This window comes from Stylophora pistillata, chromosome 14 (genome assembly GCF_964205215.1).
Source record: "Stylophora pistillata chromosome 14, jaStyPist1.2, whole genome shotgun sequence".
Taxonomy (NCBI): domain Eukaryota; kingdom Metazoa; phylum Cnidaria; class Anthozoa; order Scleractinia; family Pocilloporidae; genus Stylophora; species Stylophora pistillata.
The window spans coordinates 5,388,753-5,409,878 of NC_142532.1; the positions used below are offsets into that span (position 1 = coordinate 5,388,753).

A 21,126-nucleotide genomic window follows, 5' to 3' on the forward strand; every position below is an offset into this window, starting at 1 on the left:
ACGTTTGCATCAAATTTCAAGGAAATATTAATAACAAAACAGAACGTAAAAGAACAAAAAACGATGGATTGCAATTGTTTCTTCTATGCAGTGACTAAAGAGAATTTGAATCGACATATTCACAAATTCGTTCGCCACAAAAGTAAAATCAGACATGCTAGAAGATCCATGTAGCCTACTTTATCTCGTTGATGTTCAGATTAATCATTAAATAATGCAACGGATTTCTTTATGGGCTGTCAATTTTTACCTTTCAAGAATTTCCTCCACGTTTCTGGACAAAAAAAACTTCATTTCGCAGATAAGATGTTTTCTAGGGCAGATCACCACGCACGACTCAACCTTCCCTCCCACAATAGTCCTTAACTCATTCAAAGCATCATTCAGCATCCATAAACCTGGGAATAACGCTTTGTTTGCATTGGGAGAGTCGCTTGCTGTGCCCAAAACGATCACAGTGTACGAAGCTCTCCGAGGTAACTTGTGTTTCTCGAGGATTTACGAAGAAATTGTGTTTGATCTCCACATCTTTGCTGCCTATCAAATCTATCTGGGTTCAAATGAGCCGATGCGTCTGATCAAACAACTATCGATCATTAGGACCGTCTTCATCGTCGCTTTAACGACTTAGAGCTCCTTTTCTTTTCCGTTAAGACAAATAACCATTCACATTTCCCGCTCTTTTTTAAAGGACAGCGAAGAATATTTAACAACGTTCGAGGTAGAGGCATCGATTACCTAATTCTATAGATATCGGATTACCATGGTTAGGGAAAAAAGAATCAAAAATATTATTGGAGACTACCTACAACACTTGGAGTAAAATTCAACCTGGAATCGAGGAGAATCCCTAGCTGAGTTACTTTTGCTCTAAAATGCCATCAGGCTTTTGCTTCTTTTGGGCTAAAATTGATCTTTTATTTACAATAATTGATCTAAATGCACAATATTGACATGTTATGTAGTAAAAACGTTTTATCTATCATTTAAATATATCCGCTTGAATGGTTACAATTTCTCGCAGACCGCGTGCAACAGCAGTTCCAATCAAAGCTGTCTCACTCACGTCTCATTAGGAGGTAAGATAAATTGTACATCAATCGCCTTTCAAACAAACTGTGGCATTGTTAAAAGCACTTAAAAAAACTAAATGAATATAAATTGATTAAGATTGAGTCTATCCTGTGTCTAAGAGTGTAAGGGTCTGATGACCTGGCGTAACGCTATCGTGCGCTTGATGTCTCTAACAATCTTCTTTCGTAATAGCATCGCAGTTTGGATGACTATCAACGAGCTGGACAGTTTTAACATCCAAAAATGTATGATGTTTCTTCAACACGTTTCGCATAGTGCAACTTGTTCTCTGCGATATGAGCGGCAAGGACAAACGCGAACGACCCCAGGCCACGCTGCTCGGCAGCTGAACAACATTGGCTGAGTCTGGAGCACACAGCTGCTGTCTGTTGTGTTTAGTGACGGTGCCAAGATACTCTCACGGAAAAACCTTGATTTACACTCAAATCTGGAACTAGGAATAATCAAAACCACAACTTTTTTTTCATAAAATTTTATCCAATAAAGACGTGTGTTTAAAAATTTCAAAGAGATATTGCTGATACAAATAATACAAAGAAAAGTGACCAAAACATAGCACCTCTTGATGAGGTATTATCTCCTACCTTTCTAACGCTTCTTCCACGTTTAAATACACGAAGAACTTCGGTTCGCAGATCAGTTGTTTTGTAAAGCAGGTCGCTATGCAAGACTCACCATCCCCTCCCACAAGAATCCGTAACTCACTCCTAGGTGGCCAGTTCGTAGGCTTGCAAAAATCCTGGAAAAAGGAAAATGATTTGCTCAATAATCTGGGATTCATGTCTTTCAGTCATACATAGTGGAATCTTTTCTCGTGTCGTCAAGGTAACCAGATCAGATGAAATAGTATTACCTGATTTTCCACGTATGCATTTACTCTTTCCAACATACCAACATGAGTAAATTCGTAAGGTAAGTGAGGCTCTTCCTAAAATTAAAAAAAAAAAAAACGGTGGATGTATTTATTCCTAATTACATCATACCCAACAGGTAATATACGTCTTAACTTCTTTAAATTTAAATCGTATGTTCAGGGAAATTAACATCATTACTTCAAGAAGGAGGGCGGTACCTTACAAAATTATGGAGTATGCAGACTGCTCACACTACAGGTGTCTAAAGCGTGATTGCGAATCAGTTTATTTTGTGCCTAGAATAGAGTTTTGTTTCCTCCATACTCCATTGACCGCAGAATAGCTTTCCTTAGATATCTAAACATATCACGTCATTTTTCAAGATAACATAGGTATGATATATTTTCTAATAAATTCTAATTTCAAACTGAGAATACTCCGCCTTTTATTCTCTCAGTAAAAAAAAAGGAAGAAGAATGTTTACCTTTGTGTTGATAATTTTTCGGAGAGCTTCTTCAACTTCAGTCATGTTTTCTATGTCAACGGTTTGTACGAAAGGTTTACCAACAAACACTTCAGCGTAAGGATTTTGAGATGTTATCTAAAATACGATGATATAAAATAAGCAGCTATCAATCGTCCCACCACCAAGGCTAAGTTTGACAGAAGTGTTATTTTGATTCTTCAGTCTGTAGCCGATTCCGCTTTTGTACGAGCTTAAGTACCCACAAATAATTTTAGTTTTCCTGCAGGCTGTTAAAAAAAGTCCGGATGGGTCGCCTCATTCTGAGTGATATAAATCATAAGATGAATTATGTAGACTACCTGGGATTTAGCAACAGCTATGAATGTCTGAATTACCTTTCTATTCATCGGTTTACCAGCAAAAAAGTTTGCGTTTGTTCGGTCCAGCGGCGGGACATACTGTTCACGAAAAAATGATAAACGAATAAATAAATAGATAAAGATTGAAAACTCGATCATAATAGTCCGAAATTTGGCTCTGAAACCTGTGGTCATGGCTTAATTCACGAAGCTAAGTGGCTTCGTACATAAAGTTTCAGTGAACGAAGTTAATATTAGCAGTTGATTCATCAAATATTTTCGAGAATGATGAGATTACACAGGGAAAAGGGGGAAAAAAACCTCGGGAGGCAATATCATTTACATGGTACGCATAGGTGAAACAAAGCAATTTTTTCAGGCCTTATTTTCACTACTGCTTAAGTAGTGTTGGTTACTGCGAAGATCGCTCTCATACTCGTTCTTTAACCGCAGTTCATATATGATTTTCATATATTTACAAACCTTGAAGCAATGATAGTGCCATCTGTACTTTACTCTCACTTTCATTTAACATAATTCACATTACCTTGGGATTAAGGAAGAAACATCCATTAGCCAAGGCCTCAAGGGCAGCTGGTCCTTCGAAAGGTTGACCAAGACCTACAAATACCTCAAAGGACAAATACAGTATCAAATATTACAAGTCATCCGGAGTTTTATGAGTCCCAAAGGCTTTCTTGGCTATTTGAAACTGAAAATGCTTCCTAGAAATCGTCAAAACAGCCGAAAAACAGAGAACAATAATTTTCTAAGCTGAGGAAGAAATGAGGAATCAAACAAACAAATATGAAAACCTGAGAAACCTGTTTTTCATTTATGTTGTCATTTATGTCAGTTAGGACCTAAAAAATGCTCACACTAAAATAGAAAGACCAAAAACCGATCTTGAAAACAGGCCAAACCGAAAATTCGAAAAACAAAAAAGATCATAGGGCTAAAGCTGCATAAGACAAATCTTACAGTCAGTCTTTCCTATCAGTTCTGCTGATGATGTTGTCGCATTGTTACAACTTAAACCACCTACCTTAATAGTCTGCAGAAGATTCACAAGCGATGTAATATTGATTATCCCGTGGTTTATCACATATTTAGGAACACCAAACTCTCGCTGTCTCTCCTGTGATATATTACTTAACATTTATTTGCCGAAGGCGAGGTGAATATCGTCGAATAATCCCCGAGACGAAGTCGAGGGGATTATTCGACAATATTCACCGAACCTGAGGCGAATGATTGTTTTAATATAATTTCAGAGCTGAACAACAGAGAAATTTATAAAATCATAACATTTTAGTAACATTTATTAACATTTTATTTTAACATTTTATATAAACCGCGTGGAGTGGTTTATATAGCGTCATATAAGTAACCGCTCGACCAATCAGATTGCTGGAAACTCTTCGCTCAGCTCTGAAATTATAATAAAAGTGAATATAAGATGAACGTATTATCAAGGGCTTATGCGGGATGACGAAATTTGAGAAGAAACGATTCAATAAAATTCCAAATCAGAACCAGCTAGAAGGTGGCAACGGTTAGAGATAAATTCAGTGTAAACGAGAATTGGGGAAACGTTTAAGCAAATATATCTTATTAAACGTTTTGTTGTGTAGTATCAGTGAGTATTTTTACGAGTTGTGCCGTGTTTTGACTTGCCCGTAGGGCGAGTCAAAATACAAATAACGGGTGAAAATACTCAGTGATCTAAACAACAAAACGTCTAATAAGCCTTTATTATACTGTACGCTGTGCGATTAATCAATGGATACGAAGTTTAAACCAGCACGACTTGGTTGGGTGACTACTGAGACCGTCTTTTGATTCTCAGACTCAGTTTCCCACCCAGGATGATTCGAGGCGCTTGCGTACCACATTGTCTGGGGCCTAAGCTTTTCTAAGCCCTTGAACCGCATATCACTTACACTCGCTCCACCCAAAGTGGCGTGAACTTCGTTGAAATATCTTTTCACTCTGTCGATATAGTCAGCATGACCCTGATGGTAAAATAGGACACGTAATGAGAGTATTGAAGAAGCGTTAGAATTACTTCTTAAATGGTTGAGCTACTCTGTCTGTCTTGACTCTTGTGATACTGAATGTTTCACGATCTTAGATTCTGCCGCTTCAAAATACCAAATTAAGATCAAAGAGGCATTGCATATTAAGTGGGAAAAACCCATTCTTAATCAGCAATTAAAACATCTGGAATTGTCTCTTTCCTTTTAATTATGTTGTTCCTTGGTCTTTTAATTTATTATTATTATTATTATTTTTTTTTTTGATCTAGTGAAGTGCGCGCTATTTACATTTCTCGCGTTTTTAACATTCAAATGTAACGTAAACCCTGACACGTAATTTGCAACGTACCTTAATATAAATTCAAATGTACAACCGTTAAATGCTCATTTGCAACTGAAGATGACATGCGAATGTCGAAACATGTCTTGTAAATTTAAACTCAAAGTTGTTGTTTCTTTTGTGAGAGTATTGAAGAAGCATTAGAATTACTACTTAAATGGTTGACCTACTCTGTCTGAATTGAAAACAATTACGTACGAAAGGAAAAAACTCTTAGCGAGTCAAACTCGTCGAAGTCGATGGATTTCACCAAGAGTTATGATGTATAAAATAGAATTTAAAGCCATAGATCAGCCAGCGCATGCCGTCTGACTTTCAAGGATAAAAGCCTCGCTCGGTCAGTATCCCTACGTTTTCAAGCATGTCACGCCATTCTTCGTTACTACATTGAGTTAGTTTTAATTTACAGGTTGATGTATCAACCATGCTAACCTTCCAAAACTCTGGATCCTTTCCATAAACAAGTGCTGCCACTCGATCATTTGGACGAATCTCGTTTTCCTGGGACTTTCGCGGAACAGCAAAACCAAGGAAGGAGTTGTCAGGACTATGTGCTGCAAATAGGAACAGGCACGAAGTCTAAGCCTAAGTTTTCCAAATTCATGGGTTCATTAACTTCCTTTTTTCGTTGAGAGCAATTCTTATGCATGACAACTTCGTTTAAAGAAGATTTACCCCTCCCCCAAAGCTTTTTTTTGTGCTACAAAGTTTCATGAATCTCTACCACCTCCCTGTTACTTTTCATGAAGCTATTTTTTTATTTCAGTTTTTCTGAAATACTTTCCAAACGTCCGTGCCTTTAATTTACAGCGAGGGTTAAGGTTGAGATTGGGTATCCCGACGTAAATATCCACGAAGTCTGCTGTACCTAGCATGAAAATAGTTCTTTGAATTTTTGAGAACATCTGTTATGCAGTATCACGTCACAGTCACCTATCTAATCATAACTTTCAAAGCCTTATTTCGCTGATTGAACTTAATTTTATATTAAGCTAGTTTTGTCGTTTGCCACCGATGTCAGTCATCAAACTAGTATGATGTGGCTTCCCTCGTGTTGAGGGTAATTTTTTTCAACTGCTGGCATAGCTTAAGTATGTTGCCCAACTATGGGAAAAACTGAAAATTCTGAAAGAAATTAATACCCACGGTACATCGTCATAAACTGCGCAAGGTGAAGGTCCAGATCTCCCCAAGGAGATCTCCCTCCAGGAATTTTCCCCTTGTAACGCTTATAGTTAAATTCCGCGTCTGTTCCAAATGAATCTAAGACACGTAATTTGCATCTGCAGAAGGAAAAGCAAATTAACCTAGCAATAACTTCCTTTGCAAAACAAAAAATAACATATGAAAGGTAGAGAACACAATCAAATATTGGTAACCTAAAATGAGGAACTATTCGCAAGGGTATCATCAAGAATACTTAATGACGAAAGTAGTTTCTAGTAGGTGATAAACAAAAGGGCGCTACCTTATCCTCCCTTAACATGCCTTTTCATCTCAGAATCCAGGAGTACCTTAACTGTTTATCTGTCTTGGCTATCTATCTGGCTCTCTACCTGTCTTTCTGTCCTTAATGTGTCTGTCTCGCTTTTTGTTTTTCTTCTGTCTCTATAATTGCCTTTCTTTCCGCCTGACTAACCTATCTCTCTGTTCGTCCATCTATATGGCTCTCTATTTACGAGCCTACCTATTTGTCTCTCTCAGCCCGCCCGTAAGTCGGCCGTTACCTGTCCGATTTGTTGTGTTTTTTTTTTTTAATTTTATCGCATTGGTGGCTATTTTAAAGTGCATGTGTCGCTGTAGGTATAATCTCAACAAGTTTATCGAGAAATCACGCACTTGTGCCGCGAGTAATCCGGTCCACTATGTACAGCTATGATCATCACTCCCATTATGTCAGTGAAAATGAAATCCAATTCATTGTCCATTTTTTGGCGTGCGCAGCCATCTGAGGTCGGGACAACCAAGAAGCTGAATAAATACAACGATTTCAGTAACTATTAGAAATATTTTGTGCATGAGTAGATTAAATCATGGTTTAGAGAAGCTGCTCAGCGATTTCGTAATTTGCCATCCAAGTTCAGCATCGTTATCTTAGTCATCCCTGTTACCCATTGATTTTTCTGTCTATGTTTTGTAGTTTGCCACTCTGATATAAATTGAAAGAATGTTCAGGGGCCTGTAAAGATTCTTCTTACCTTGGAACTTCATCTTTCATAAAACTGATTGCAAGCTCGTGGCCTAAAATATACAGGGCACTAATTAGGTCACACCATTGGGCCAGTTCCCCAAGAGGACCTCCCATGAAAGCTCCGTCCAAGAAAAACTTGTGCTCTCCCATTCCAGCCATATAAACCAAAATCTACGAAGAATAGTTGGAGGTAGTATTTTTCAATGCTCAGAATTCCATAAGAAATAAAAGACATTTAAGAGAATATCATGATGGACTTCTGCGAGGGAATCCCTTGCCAATTGCTGTCATTTCAATAGTAATGATGAAAAAAGACAATTAAGCATAGATAAATATAAATCGAAAATGACCAAAGGGGAAAATTCCAAAAGATCAATTCTAGAGGCCAACCATTTGCATCACCTCTCTTCCGTAGAGAAAAGAAGGCCTGGAGTCCAAACCATTACGAACTGCTAGTGAAATCGTTTTTTCCAAGAAAGGAGTTACTGTATGTTATTATAGATTCCACGTTTGGCAAATGGTCAGAAACTCTTTTACCTTCTTTCTTCTCCGACTTTGTAAGTTAATCCTCGATCCTAGTTCTTCGACAGCCTTTAACCAATGTGGCCAAATTTCCTGGATTCTCTTCCTCATCCAAGCATACCTTTCCCCCTTGAACTTTTCAAGAAGTGTTGACAGATTTGTTTTAACAGTGGCCTGCAAGGAAAAAACAAATTTTCAAAAAACAGTGATCAGAGAATATTTTATTTTGACCAGATTATCAGAACAAATTCAGTGATCAAGAGCCTTGGCAAAACAAATTTCCAATCCTCTTATCCCGTCAGCAAGTGAAGATAATCTTCTGAATCCTTTGATCTTCAAATCCTCCGATCTTCCAATCTCCCAATCTTCAATCCATCCCTCCATCCGTCCAACCATCCATCATTCCATCCTTTCATCCATCCATCCATCCATTCATACATCCATTCATCCATTCATCCTTCATCCATTCATCCATTCATCCATTCATCCATTCATCCATTCATCCATTTATCCATTCATCCATTCATCCATTCGTCCATTCGTCCAATCGCCCATTCGTCCATTCGTCCATTCGTCCATTCGTCCCTTCATCCATCCATCCATTCATCCATTCGTCCATTCGTCCATTCGTCCATTCGTCCATTAGTCTATTCGACCATTCGTCCATTCGTCCATTCATCCATTCCTCCATTCCTCTATTCATCCATTCATCCATCCATCCATTTATCCATTCATCCATTCATTCATTCATCCATCCATTCCTCCATTCCTCCATCCATCCATCCATACATCCATTCATCCATTCATGCATTCATCCATTCATCCCTTCATTCATTTATCCATTCACCCATTCGTCCATTCGTCCATTCATCCATTCCTCCATTCCTCCATTCCTCCATCCATCCATCCATCCATCCATCTATTCATCCATTCATCCATTCATCCATTCATCCATACAACCATATACATGTCTATACATCCATACAACCATATGTATGTCCATACATCCAGACATCCATACAACAATACATCCAGACATCCATTCATCCATACATCCGAACATCCGACCATACATCCACACATCCATACATCCATGCATCCATCCACATATCCATCCATATATCCATCCATCCATTCATTCATTCACTGAGTCATTCATTCACTCATTTTCTCACACACTCACTCACTCACTCACTCCGCCATTTTTAACATTCATTCATCCATCTATTCATTTGTACACTGTTTCTCGTCAACAGGAACCGAAGATAAAGATAAAAACAAGGCAAGTTTGAAGATGAGAGAATACACAAATGAACTGTTGAACTGCAGAGAGTGAGGGGGGGCAGTTAAGCTAATTAGCTCAATTGGTTAGAACGCCGGACTGTTGTACTGGAGGTCGGGGGTTCGAGCCCCGGCCGGACCAACACTCAAGGTCTTAAAATAACTTTGGAAAATGTGCTTCCTTCTCTATAATATCAAGAAATGGCTAAACATTCTCGTCTTCTCGGATAAGGACGAATAAACCGTAGGTCCCGTCTCCTGCTTCTAATAATTGATTAATTTGGTTAGGCAGGGGACGTTAAAGAACCCACTCACGAGATTACTGTGATGTAGTCTGGCCTGTTCACTGGGATTTGAGGGGTGGGGGGAGTCTGGCTTTGTCATTGTTGACGCGGGATCCAATGTAATTGGCTAAGCCTGTAGTGGTCTCGCTGCCTAAGATAATTAGGCGAAGCTAAATAAATTAATAAATTAAATAAATTAAATTGCATTTAAGAAATCCAGCGCATTTCTTTTGAAAAGTCATTACCCCTTGAGAATACTGCTTAATCCAGCTCAACACTCAACATTCTTATTAAAGTAGGAGCCATTACCTTTTGCCATCCTGTCTCAACATTGTACGGATTTTTGTCTTGTCGCCATGGTAATACTGGACACCAAGCTTGAACCTTACACAAATGATAATTACAATTTTAGTGCAACCCAACGTACAAGACAGAAAAGGGTGTACAAAAGTCAGGAATCCTTCAGACCACCGATGTCGAACCTCGAGCGGTTACCGACGGTCTCTTTTCTTACGAGTCAATAACGATTTTTCCGACATCTTCCCGAAGTTTCTCAACATCAATTGAACTTCAAGGAAGAACTCCGAATATTTCCGGATGATACGAATTTAATTTAAGCCTCCGAAACTAATGGAGTTGGAAAAGTTGTGAATAACCTGCTGTTCTAAAACAGAATTAGATTTCCTTGACATTTAGGTGATTCTTAATCTAAGGAAGTCCAATAAATAAAACTCAATCTTCTCAAATTTTGTTATACAGTTTACTTTGTTTCTCCTTTTCCAGGGATTCTTAAATGTTTTAGCATCATACGTTGCTTCGAGGACTTTTCTTACGTTTCATATTCTAGTCTTACCTCACTTAGATACTGAATAACAGAACAAAGTCTGCTAGCATCCACCTTATACTTTTCCCCATGGCATTTCTGGTCCCATGTTTTGTTGAATTCCTGTACAAACGAGTTGAACATCAGATATTAGATAAGCGCGACAGGAGGTTTACGACGAGAAGTAAGCTTTTCAATTGGACAGCGTGACACTGCATCAAAATTAAAGCAACCATGAGTCAGAGGCAAGGTGAATATTACAAGGAGCCAATCAGAGTCCATTGTAAATGGCTTTTAGCCAGCTTAAGCATGAGAGATCGCGTGAATTTAGTTTTTGCATCTGACTGGTTGAGGAGCTGGCACGATATTTAGGGACCAATCACAGAGCTTTGTGAGGCAAATCCATTACACGCATGGATTACACTTGACAATCGGTTGAAAATTTCCCTGGCGCATAAATTTTGCTTGGGAATTTTTTGTTTTTTGCTGACTGTTTTTTTTGTTCTGTAACTGGGGTACAAGTATCTCTTTGTTGAGCCGTATTAGCCATCACATACCTTAATTTTCATGGAGCATAGTGGAAACAAAGGATCATCTGGTATGTAACACTTCGCTTCTTTATCATAGGGATTATTTATCACTAGAAATAACCAAGATTTAATTATTGATAAAAATCATTAAAAACTTAATTATTCTTTAATACAATTCGAAAGCCTTAGTCAACATCATTGTAGAAGCCACCATTTAAAGGTAATTAAAGTCGGTTGTCGCGTATATCTTTTCATTATATTTGACGCTTGAAAGCATGCATAACTGTTTGTACACGAACACTATCATTAAGAGGGTAAACGTTTTAATTTCTGACCGAGTGATCGAGGCACTGTATTTACGAACAACTGGCTATCAAAATATTTAAATGGCGAAAGATTTTGACTTCCTGCAGGCCTCGAGATATTGTTATGGGTACCGGTGAGTTTGTTAAAATTTAAAAGTCGTGTTTCCAGAATTCGTTATTGTTTCATTTATCCAGGAACTGCATGTGTAATGAAATATAGGGCTGTGCGGACATCTTGCTGTGAGTTGTTTTTTGGCAAATAGGTGCTTTACAAGTATTAGCTCCTTGCCTTTTTGTTTCTGTTACCAAATCATTGTTCGTATGGAACGTTTGGTCAAACTGACAATTGCTTCACAGTGGAGGCTGTGTTTTTTTTTTCCTTCAGATATTTTACAACTTGCGCGTGTGAAAATGTTTATGAGCAGCTTACTGTATGCAATGTGTACTGGTGTACTGTATGTTCTCTTTTGATGAGTGATCAAAAAGATATATATTTCGTTTCATTTGTAACAACCCCAAAATGTTCTTTCATCTTGAATTAAGTTTAAACAAAGACTTATCGTTGTGAGCGTATGATTTAGAAATTACGGAATATCACTAGGACGATATTCTGGGATATCTCCCAGTTTTAGCTGGGAGGGGGGGATATTCGGTCACGTGATGTGTTTAAACCAATCGCGCGCAAGCGAAATTATTTGGTGGATTATAAAGACACAATTGCCCCAATTTGGCCCGAAAATATGCTCGTTAATTTTCCTTAATTTTTTTTTTCTTCCAGACCATCAGTTTTTCTCGAACTTCACTCTCGCATCTCAGAACAGATAATGTCTTCGGACAAAGATCTGTGCATATTTTCAGTTCGCGCCAAATGAAGGCTACTGTCTTTCTATTTTGTGGTAGTCGTCATCAAAAAGACAAACACGCCACTTGCATTTTAATTCACACATTCCAATCACGTCGGTGGAAAAATTGCTGGATTGCTTTCAATTGCTGGAAATAATAAAATTATTAATAACGTAATGGAGTTAGTACCCAAGAAAAGCTAACAATGAGCTCACACCTCTGTGGCTCATACAATTAAAAAAAAGTGTCACACCATTAAGATCCAAATAGGAACTGACCTAAAGAATTCAAATGAGTATGCGTTGCTAGAGTCTCTCTTTTTGCGCATGCGTGTTATCAAAGCACTCGATCGAGTTTAATGAAAGTACATGCCGTGCCAAAATCTTATGGCTTCCAGGCCATTTACTTAAATCTCATTAAACAAAAATCGCAACTTTTCTCGTTTTTTTTAAAGACAGCTAACAGATGAAATTAAAGTGATCAAAACCAACAGTTAATTCTTAAAATCTGGAAATGAAAAAAGAGGGTCAGAATTTAGGTACATGCCGTATGTCAAATAAAGCCTTTATTTTCTAAACGAAAAGTGTTATATCTTGATGACGGAAGTTTTAAAAAAAATCATTTCAAAGCCATCTTATTTCAAGCCATCTTGTAGGTTATGTTTGTCATAGCTATGACAATGATGCTTCAAAAACAAAAATGATCTAATAAATAAACCGGGTTGGGATCTAATTTGACGGTAAGTTTATCACTAAGATCAGAGGGATCCTTGTTTTAGCAAGGGAAGGAGTAGGAACAGTGTGTTCTCTTTGTACGTTTTTTTTTTTTTTTTTTTGGCATCGTTTTGTTCTGACTACAAAATACTCCAACTTAAATTCAGAATAGATTTGATTCAGAATGATTCATGAAGAATTAATGGCCCACTTTACTCGGTTATCTAAAATCTTCCGCTAAAATTAGAAGTCGTTTCAAGTCCTTACTCACCTAGGCCATTAAGTGAGCCAGTGAATCTTTCAGGGAGAAACGTTGCTGTTGAATTTGCTCCATTGCTTAAAACTTTTCTGTCATCTAGGTCGACATAAAACGTTACATGGAAGATACTGATTTGCGCTGAAAAGAAAAACAGAGCAAATCCTAGCCAAATCAAAAGAACAGTCCCCTTTGAAAAGAAACGCTTCATTTTCACCAGCTATAGTAGACAAAACAAACGGTCCCTATCAGCTTGCAAGCTCGTTTAATTTTGACTGAAGGGAAGCTAGTTGATTCTAAACGAATGAATAAATTTTAGTCTCCATGGATATTTACTCATGAAAATGTAACAAATAATTTGAAATTGTCATTGTCTTGATAAAGGTAATGATAATGATGAATTCATATCCAATCCCTCTTTGAAAGGATGAAATTTCTAGTGTCCATAGCAGAAAACATGAGCGCTGGGAGATATCCTCTTATATCTTCTTTAGAAAACAAAAACAGTGAAGATTAAGAAGATTTATCGAGTTTAAATAATAGCTACAAAGAATGAGCATAAAGAGGCTCAAACGGAAAAAAAAATTAGTTATTAGCAAGATAGGAATAAAGATAAATTCAAAACTGATCAACTTTATATCATCGACAGATCAGGCCAAAGTTGTCGACACAAGGAAAGCTACACAAGTAGAAGTATTGATGTATTAAAAAATAAATTAACCTTTTTGTTTCTATTTGTCATACAGACGACAACTTTGATTATAAAAATCGTTGCTCAGCGATCAATCTCACAAAGAGATTCTCCTTTAGTTTTTAATCAAGACTTTTACAAAATTATCGAACGTGATTGGCTTTCGGCAGCATTGCACGTGTCTTGACTGAGATAATAAGAGCAATTATAGTGAAAAAGGACAGTTTCGGTGTCATTCACGTGTAATAGGACAAGGTCCGTCCTTTGAGAGTATATTTTTTATTTATAAATTCGTTAAACTGAGGGGCATGTTGTTATATTTTTCATTTTTGGTTTATATTAAAAAATCGGTCTCCCACCTTTGCGGTCCTTTTATTTGAATAAATCACTTCGGCTAGGATCACAAACCGAAATGAACTCTTTTTCTTTTCTTTTTAACTTCGAATTTAGTGCAACATGAAAACTTTATCAATTTGTTTAATTTGTTTGCAATGTAAGGTGTTGCTTATTTTTTTCCTTCTTAGGACGAATATTTCAGTGGAATTTCACGCAAAAGGTGTTGATTACTTCTCTTAATAAGGCAAAATGAATATTTCTAAATGACCATGGATTGCTATGGTTAACGACTAGAAAATAGTCCAGTTCTTCTGTAAATTAAAATGTCAATTCTCGGTGTGTCCTTGAAAATGATACTGGAGAAAACATCTAGCAATTAGGGTAGTTTTCAATTAAGAGTTGACAGAGAGCCCTAGTGAAATCAGTTTTGCCTTAAAACACTCTTCTTAGTCCCGGGTCGCACTCGAGCTGTTGTGTATGTTTAAGTGAAAAATCTGTCAACAAGCGGCGTAAATTTAGTGCGGCCCCCAAACTTTTGCGAATCGCTAAATTTTCGCTAATCTTCAAAGGACCCGATGTCCTGCCGCGGAGGCTTCCAAGTTTTGGTAAAACAGCCGTTATGATTTGTGAAATATGTCTGAGTAAAATTTCATTAGGAAAAAAAGTCCGCTAGTCTTCTAGTTTGGGGGCGCGATGGCAGGATATGATCTGACCCTTTTTCTTTCGAGGAAAACGAATTTGAGCGCCGCTTTTGTTCAAATGTCTGTGACTTGTTCCCTAGTACAGTTATACGGGCGGCAGTTTGGATCATGGAGAAAATACATATGTCTTCCATGAGAAATTCTTCATTGCAAGCATTGAAACCCAGCACAAGTAACGCATGCAAGTCACTTGCGGTTTGGTTAACAGTGTCAACCAAAACACATTCATCGATTCACAGAAGGAGGGAGCAATTTGAAGTGATCCTATATTTTAGTTTAGCAAAGTTTTGCTATAAACAATAGTTTAATAGAAAAGGAGAGAGCCACCGTTCCTGTTCACTAGAAACCGTAGAGTAATTAGATTCCACTCCGTCTGAGGTGCCCTCATTGGAGATTCGCCACGAGCAGCGAAGCTTACGAGATTCGAACTGACGACGGGTGAACAGCTGGTATCATTTAATTTGGCGAATTTGTGGCGATATTCGTGACCAAACCATATTTTTGTTTGGCCAGAGGCGTTTCCAGAGGGAGAAAAAACCTCTCGTCCTTGCAATTCATTCATTTATTCATTACTTCAGAGACTTTAGTGTTCTCAATGTTTTACAATCAAAGTTACCTTTTCTTGAACGGTAGCAAAATTCCGATCTATCTTGAACTCACGAATTTGACGTGGGAATATTCGCTCGGATATTTCTCAGTTTCGTCTAAGGCTTGTTTATTCGTTTGATACGTTTAGAGTAATCGCGTGGGAACGAGATTAATTATATCCTTTTTTATTATTTTGAGGCCAAATCGAGAGCTTTCTGTCCTTTTTTATTTTCTTCTTTCTCTCCCTTGTTCGCTTTTTCTTCCTAAGATAATTCGACACTCACTTCAATAAGCGTTCACGGGCCAAAATTGTCAACCAATCATCAAGTTTCTTACACTGTTCATCTCTGAACCAACCACTGGCCAACGCTGTTGCCAAAAGCATGTGGACATCTTGCCAGAACGCTGCGCAATTATGATAAAAATCAAAACAGCGTTTCAGACAAATAAAAATGCGATCTTGATCGACGTAAGGTGGCATTTTTGTCAAAAAACGCGAAATAAAAGTTGAAAGATTAGAAATACTTTGAGGGGAATACCCGTATGAGTAATCGGGATCCCACTTGGAATCTCGGAAATCTTCGGCCCGCGTCGACTCCGCTCGGATTCGTCTTTGGGCCCGTAATTCGCACAAAATGGATTCGAGCCTTTGAACGGTTTCTTCGGAAGTTCGAAGGGACTTCTTTGTCTTGAAGAGCTCGTTTTGAATCGCTGCAATCTCGGCATGCACGCGGGCATCGAAACAGATTGTCTCATTCAACTTGGGGCATTTATTGCGATGCACGTGAAAATCATTTTGACTAAACATTTCATCACAGCCACTACACTCCACCAAAGTAAAGTCGCAGTTCTCCAAATGCTTCTCCAAGTCTCTAAGTTTTAACACCATTTTACAACCGTTGACAGCATTTTTGCACTCCACCGAAAGTCCCTCGATGAATTCTCTGAGAGCTAAAACAGGTGCGGTGGTAGACAAAATCACATAGCGCCGACACATAGGGCAAGTTAACTTTACGTCTTTCGCGGATTTAAACCAGCCATCTAAACAATCTTCGCAATACGTATGTCCACAATGCAAGGCGCGTGGATTTTTCAACACCTCCTTACAAATTCCGCACAGTAGGTTTCGATCCACTGGTACAATAAAAATATTTGTGCTGTAACCCATTTTACGTCGATGCCGTAAGGTTCTGTTACGTTTTGACGCCCACAAAATCGCTGGAGCAAACATCGACGCCAGATCGTGTTTTCCATGAATAGTATAATTGCTATCGGGGAGGCTTGTTTCTAAAACAAACTGCGACTCGAAATAAAAGCGACTGTTTGCTAAATGGAACTCAGCCAGCTTGTGGTTCATTAGTAAGCGACGGGTTGTCCATAGATCTAAAGAGCAGGTGTTAGACAAAGGGAAAAATATCGACACTGTTTGGCAGTTTCTATGTGTTCATAAACTTTATGTTTGCGAAAGAGCTTTCCTTTTTTTCTAGTAAAAAGCAGTGATCATTTCTCTCGTGTACATGTGATAGAATTATTCATTTTCCATTTCCGAACTTTTGTTCGAGTTTTGTTCTCTTCAACAATATTTCCTTTCAGTCCAAGAAATCAAGGTGCAAAATAAATCAATCAATAAAAAAGATTAATACTAATTAAAAAAAAAAAAGAAAAAAAAGGGGAGGTCGCAGATGTCCTCACCCCATCTCAGTAACGGTGTTTCAGTTAAAAATAACGCAAACGTAATTCATGACAAAACTCGCGTGATAAAGATGAATTAAGATTCAAGGTATATGATTACTACGGATAGCTATAGCTACTTTCATTTCTTTGCCTTTTTCATAACAGCCATTAAAATGCAACCCGTTCCTCTCTTCCCTTACAAGTGAGTAGCTTCTTGGGGTGAAAGGGTCAGTTATCTCTCTCTCCATTGACATAAAAGCCACAATGTCAGTAAATTTCCCTTCATTAGTAAATCGTGGAACAACTTTCATGATAGAAATCGACAAAGTCACTACCCATCGATCACGGTGTACGTTCATTTAGCCAACACTCGCGATAGCAAACTGTTGTCATGTTGATAAAAATATTGTAAGTACAATAGTTGAATAAAAAAAATTGCTTTGGAACGGCGTTCAAAATGGTCGACTTCGAGAAACTTTAAAGAAAATTGATATAAAATTTATATATAATTTGGATATATCAACAAAGTTGAAATGGTAAATTGACCACCGTAACGATTACAAAAGCTGACGTTTCGAGAGTTAGCCCTTCGCTCCGACGAGGGGTTAACGCGCGAAACGTTAGCTTTTGTAATTGTTGCGGTGGCCAATTTACCATTTCAGCTTTGTTGATATATCCAAATTATTTCGTTACCCCCACCGACGCAGCCCCTAACAGTTTCTTTAGAAACTATCAGTCTTTAAAATTTATAGAGATTAGCTCCGTTAAACATGATTAACATTTAATTTCTCAAATAAAAAAATAATACGTCAATAAGAACGGTGGATAGATACATCTGAACGACTCCTTTGTTTCACTCACAAGCCTGTTTGTATCAGTGGTCGAGAACACATAAAATGATGACGACATTTAAACTAAATAAAATGGAAAGATGTCTTCGAGCCTGGGGTGTTCTAATGCAAACCTTTTATTTTTTGGACATAATTTGACGTAATTTAATTGAGCAAACTGCTTCGCGTGGCCAAAAGAGAAAGGAAATAGACTGCGAGTTTGAAATGATCGGGAAAATTATTAATTGCAGCTGTATACCAGCTATTACCAAATGAATAGAACTTCTGTTGGAAAATCGTCACAAAAAAATTAATGAATATTTAGTTGAATTTAAACATACTTTTTTAGAAGAGTAACCTTTCTACCCTAAAAGGGCTGCAATTATTAAACTACGTAAAGAAAAGACATTACGAGTTATAAAAAAAATTGCTTGTAAAAAACAATACTGACAAAATATCAGATTGAAGAACGAAATTCTGTGGCTATCAAGTATTCCTTTGTTGTTGCTTGGATGAAACCAATATTATATAAATAAATGTATTCTTTTTTTAAGATAATAAAAGCGAAAGAAGAAGAAATGGCATGAGTTTCTCCCTTTTTTAATGTTCAGGTCGTGTTTTGCTTCAAAAAATGGTTCAATGATTCTTAAAATATTTTTAATTGTGCTAATTTATTGCGGACCCTTAACTTTTGATCACGTGACCTGCTGTCATGGCGACTCCCCAATAAGGGCCGTAGTTTGATGGGCCTAAGCTTGCGTCACAGCGTTCGTTGAAGAGAACCGAAGGAAGTGGCTTTATTTTCTGTTGGCAATATTGTGTTGTGATTTCATCCTAGTTACGGTTCCGTCACTTTGTCCTTGGATTATGGAGAACACTGGATAAGGGGCGCATTTTAGCATTGGCTTGATGAATAGTTTTTCTTAAAAGGTAAAGCTTCTTCATTTGTTTGCGTGTTACTTGTCACGAAGGATTTAAACGGCGCGAGATTTTCTCCGTCAATTTGCAGCGATCGCGATGGATACGGCTCCATTAAGGATATTGCCGATGTTTGTTAAAGCATTTTGTGCTTTTACTTTCATTACAGGGCAAATGCCAACTCTCTGTGCGTGATTTTGTTATCGCGATTTGTGACTCGATGCTAAACGATAGCGATCGTTAGCTCCAGGTAGAAATTGACATCTTCGCAAATGGATAAATTCGAAAAATTGGGAAAAATCGGCGAGGGATCGTATGGTGTTGTGTTCAAATGTAGAAATAAAGACACTGGGCAAGTTGTGGCCATCAAGAAGTTTGTGGAATCGGAAGACGATCCGCTGATAAAGAAGATTGCCATGAGAGAAGTTCGTATGTTAAAGGTGAGTTTTTAGTACTGTTGGCTTTCGTGATGTCGTCGTGAACTCGCAAAATTTCTTCATTGTAGTAAAGTTTGACGCTCGTAGCATTTGGTTTATGTTTCGGTCTGTAGATGACCTGCAGTCGATTTTAAGGATCCTCGGGGCTATCTTTAACGAGTGTGGAATGTTAATCTGACTGCAAATCCCATTAATAATATAAGTTAGGGGCTTTCGTTGAAAGCCTGAGGTTAAAAGTTCTGAATTTGCTTGGAGTCGGTTCCTTGTTTCTGGATTTTCTCTTCTGCGGGCTGATTGATAAAGGGAGATTGTAACTGATAATTTGACTATTTATGCAGAGGAGAAGCCTCAAATCTTTTAAGCTATTGTGAAAGTGTACAAAGAACTAGCGACGACATGATAATTAGTAAACCACAGTCAAGAACCGAACCACGAGATTATACAAGTATCAATTGTGTATGGAAGGAAACAAGAGAAGATTATTCTTTCAAGGGAAATATTTTGCCGAGTATTGAAAAAAATGAAGAAAAAATACGTGGAATAAAGTTTTTTTCAAATGTAAATATCGTAATAAGACTATCAAAAAAAAAAAAAAAAACAGTGGTGTAGTATATATAAATGAACTTCCACAGTTTAGCTGATGTTTCAAGTGCTTGGCTCTTGCAAGAGTGCAAATTTTTAAAGGAGTCATGTTCTTCATATATTCAGTTCTGACTTTACCATCTTAGTGGTAGTTGGCAGTCGGCCTTCATCACTGTAGGTTCACCCTGATTAATACTTTACATGATCATCAATTGGTTGTTGTTTCTCAGCTGAGAACAGTATGCTCATTGGACGAAAAGTTTTTCTCAGACAGTCATGAAGTGAAGGTATTCTAAGACTGATCTCTGCAAGATTGTGCCAACATTGTTATTCATAGCAACGATGATAATCAGAAGACATTGACAAATAATCGCTGGGTTTTTTGTATTTTTAACATTTGAAGAAGTGCCTTTTTGTAGGGGAATAACTTCATGTACATACATACTTACATACATACATACATCCATGCATACGTACATTTATTTGGTAAAGCAGGTTAAGTTAATACGATCGCAGAAAAAAGCTGATGTGGACCTGCCTAAAATAAATTAGATAAAATAAAAGTAGGATGATGTAAAATGTATAAACAAAAACAAGTTAAAAATATGCATAGTTATTGTGTTTATTAGCTATCATAGAAGCTCTAAATGAGAAATTATTAATGTCCTTGGAAAATCTACACAAAATTTGCTAGAAATCCCAACTCAGATCACACTGGCTCCAGACTACTTAGTCAATATAATGACCTACATGCGTATGGGTGGTATTAATGCCAGACATTCCAGTAGCTCAGGACTTTTAAAATAATGATTTTATTAACTGTAGAGAATGTCTTCTTTCTAGGTCTCCAATTGAGCCAATGAATCTTAGACATGCAGATGCTGCTTTTTTTTTCCTCTGTACTCAGAGACCCTATGATATGCAAGGTTTATACACCTGTATGTGACATAGGAGAGTCATTTGGCACAAATGTCTTGAAAAATTATGCTAATCATTCAGTAATAAATAATTTTAAATTTGAACTAAAGTTAGAAGTCAGTTAAAAGGGTCTTGATAAAAACAAATGGTTAATATTCTTGTATACATGTGCATTTCTGAGAGGGGTGGCCATTCAATGGCTCATGTGTAATGCTTCAGAAATATCAGATTTTAATCTTGCCTTCAGTTTTTCGATTTACTGTGGTTTTGCATAATGATGAAGTAGCTCTCGGCAAGTACTTACATGAAATGAGACAGGAGCAGCAATTAATTACAGGCAAATTTTTTTCCGTCAACTTCGAATGAGAGGACCAACTCTTTTGATGAACAGCTGCCACTAATTTTCAATTATTTATGGCTTTAGATTTTGGCAAAAGGAGATAGAACTTTCCGTTCATTATCTTTGAATTCTTTAGGTGTCAATTTTTTAAAACCAGACATTGACAAACAAACAATTTGGATATATCAACAAAGTTGAAATGGTAAATTG

At 37.4% G+C, this 21,126-nt stretch overlaps 3 protein-coding genes across 4 annotated transcripts in view; 1 reads left to right on the forward strand and 2 right to left on the reverse strand.

Annotated features, from left to right (window-relative positions):
- Positions 1-957: 957 nt before the first annotated feature.
- LOC148716216 (alpha-1,6-mannosylglycoprotein 6-beta-N-acetylglucosaminyltransferase A-like) lies at positions 958-13,169 on the reverse strand. Its single transcript, XM_088745621.1, has 17 exons — positions 12,917-13,169; positions 10,812-10,894; positions 10,285-10,377; positions 9,741-9,815; positions 7,882-8,040; positions 7,352-7,515; positions 6,993-7,124; positions 6,300-6,436; positions 5,586-5,707; positions 4,718-4,789; positions 3,820-3,912; positions 3,322-3,405; positions 2,811-2,873; positions 2,434-2,550; positions 1,949-2,023; positions 1,680-1,834; positions 958-1,528 (listed from the first exon to the last, which is right to left on the reverse strand). The coding sequence occupies exons 1-17, from the start codon at positions 13,110-13,112 to the stop codon at positions 1,333-1,335; spliced, it is 2,016 nt and encodes a 671-aa protein (XP_088601747.1). The 5' UTR covers positions 13,113-13,169; the 3' UTR covers positions 958-1,332.
- Positions 13,170-15,176: 2,007 nt separating this feature from the next.
- LOC111319814 (RING finger protein 151) lies at positions 15,177-16,539 on the reverse strand. Its single transcript, XM_022922546.2, has one exon. It carries the CDS (start codon positions 16,446-16,448, stop codon positions 15,498-15,500), a length of 951 nt encoding a protein of 316 aa, XP_022778281.2. The 5' UTR covers positions 16,449-16,539; the 3' UTR covers positions 15,177-15,497.
- A 1,922-nt stretch (positions 16,540-18,461) lies between these two features.
- Positions 18,462-21,126, forward strand: part of LOC148716217 (cyclin-dependent kinase-like 1) — an 8,848-nt gene continuing 6,183 nt past the window's right edge. For both annotated transcript variants that reach the window (XR_015995089.1, XM_088744363.1), the window contains exons 1-2: positions 18,462-18,651; positions 18,809-19,079. Coding sequence is in view for 1 of the 2 variants with exons in the window: in XM_088744363.1 (XP_088600489.1) it covers positions 18,912-19,079 (168 nt within the window). In the remaining variant the exon portion in view is untranslated. The remainder of the gene's footprint in view (positions 18,652-18,808; positions 19,080-21,126) is intronic.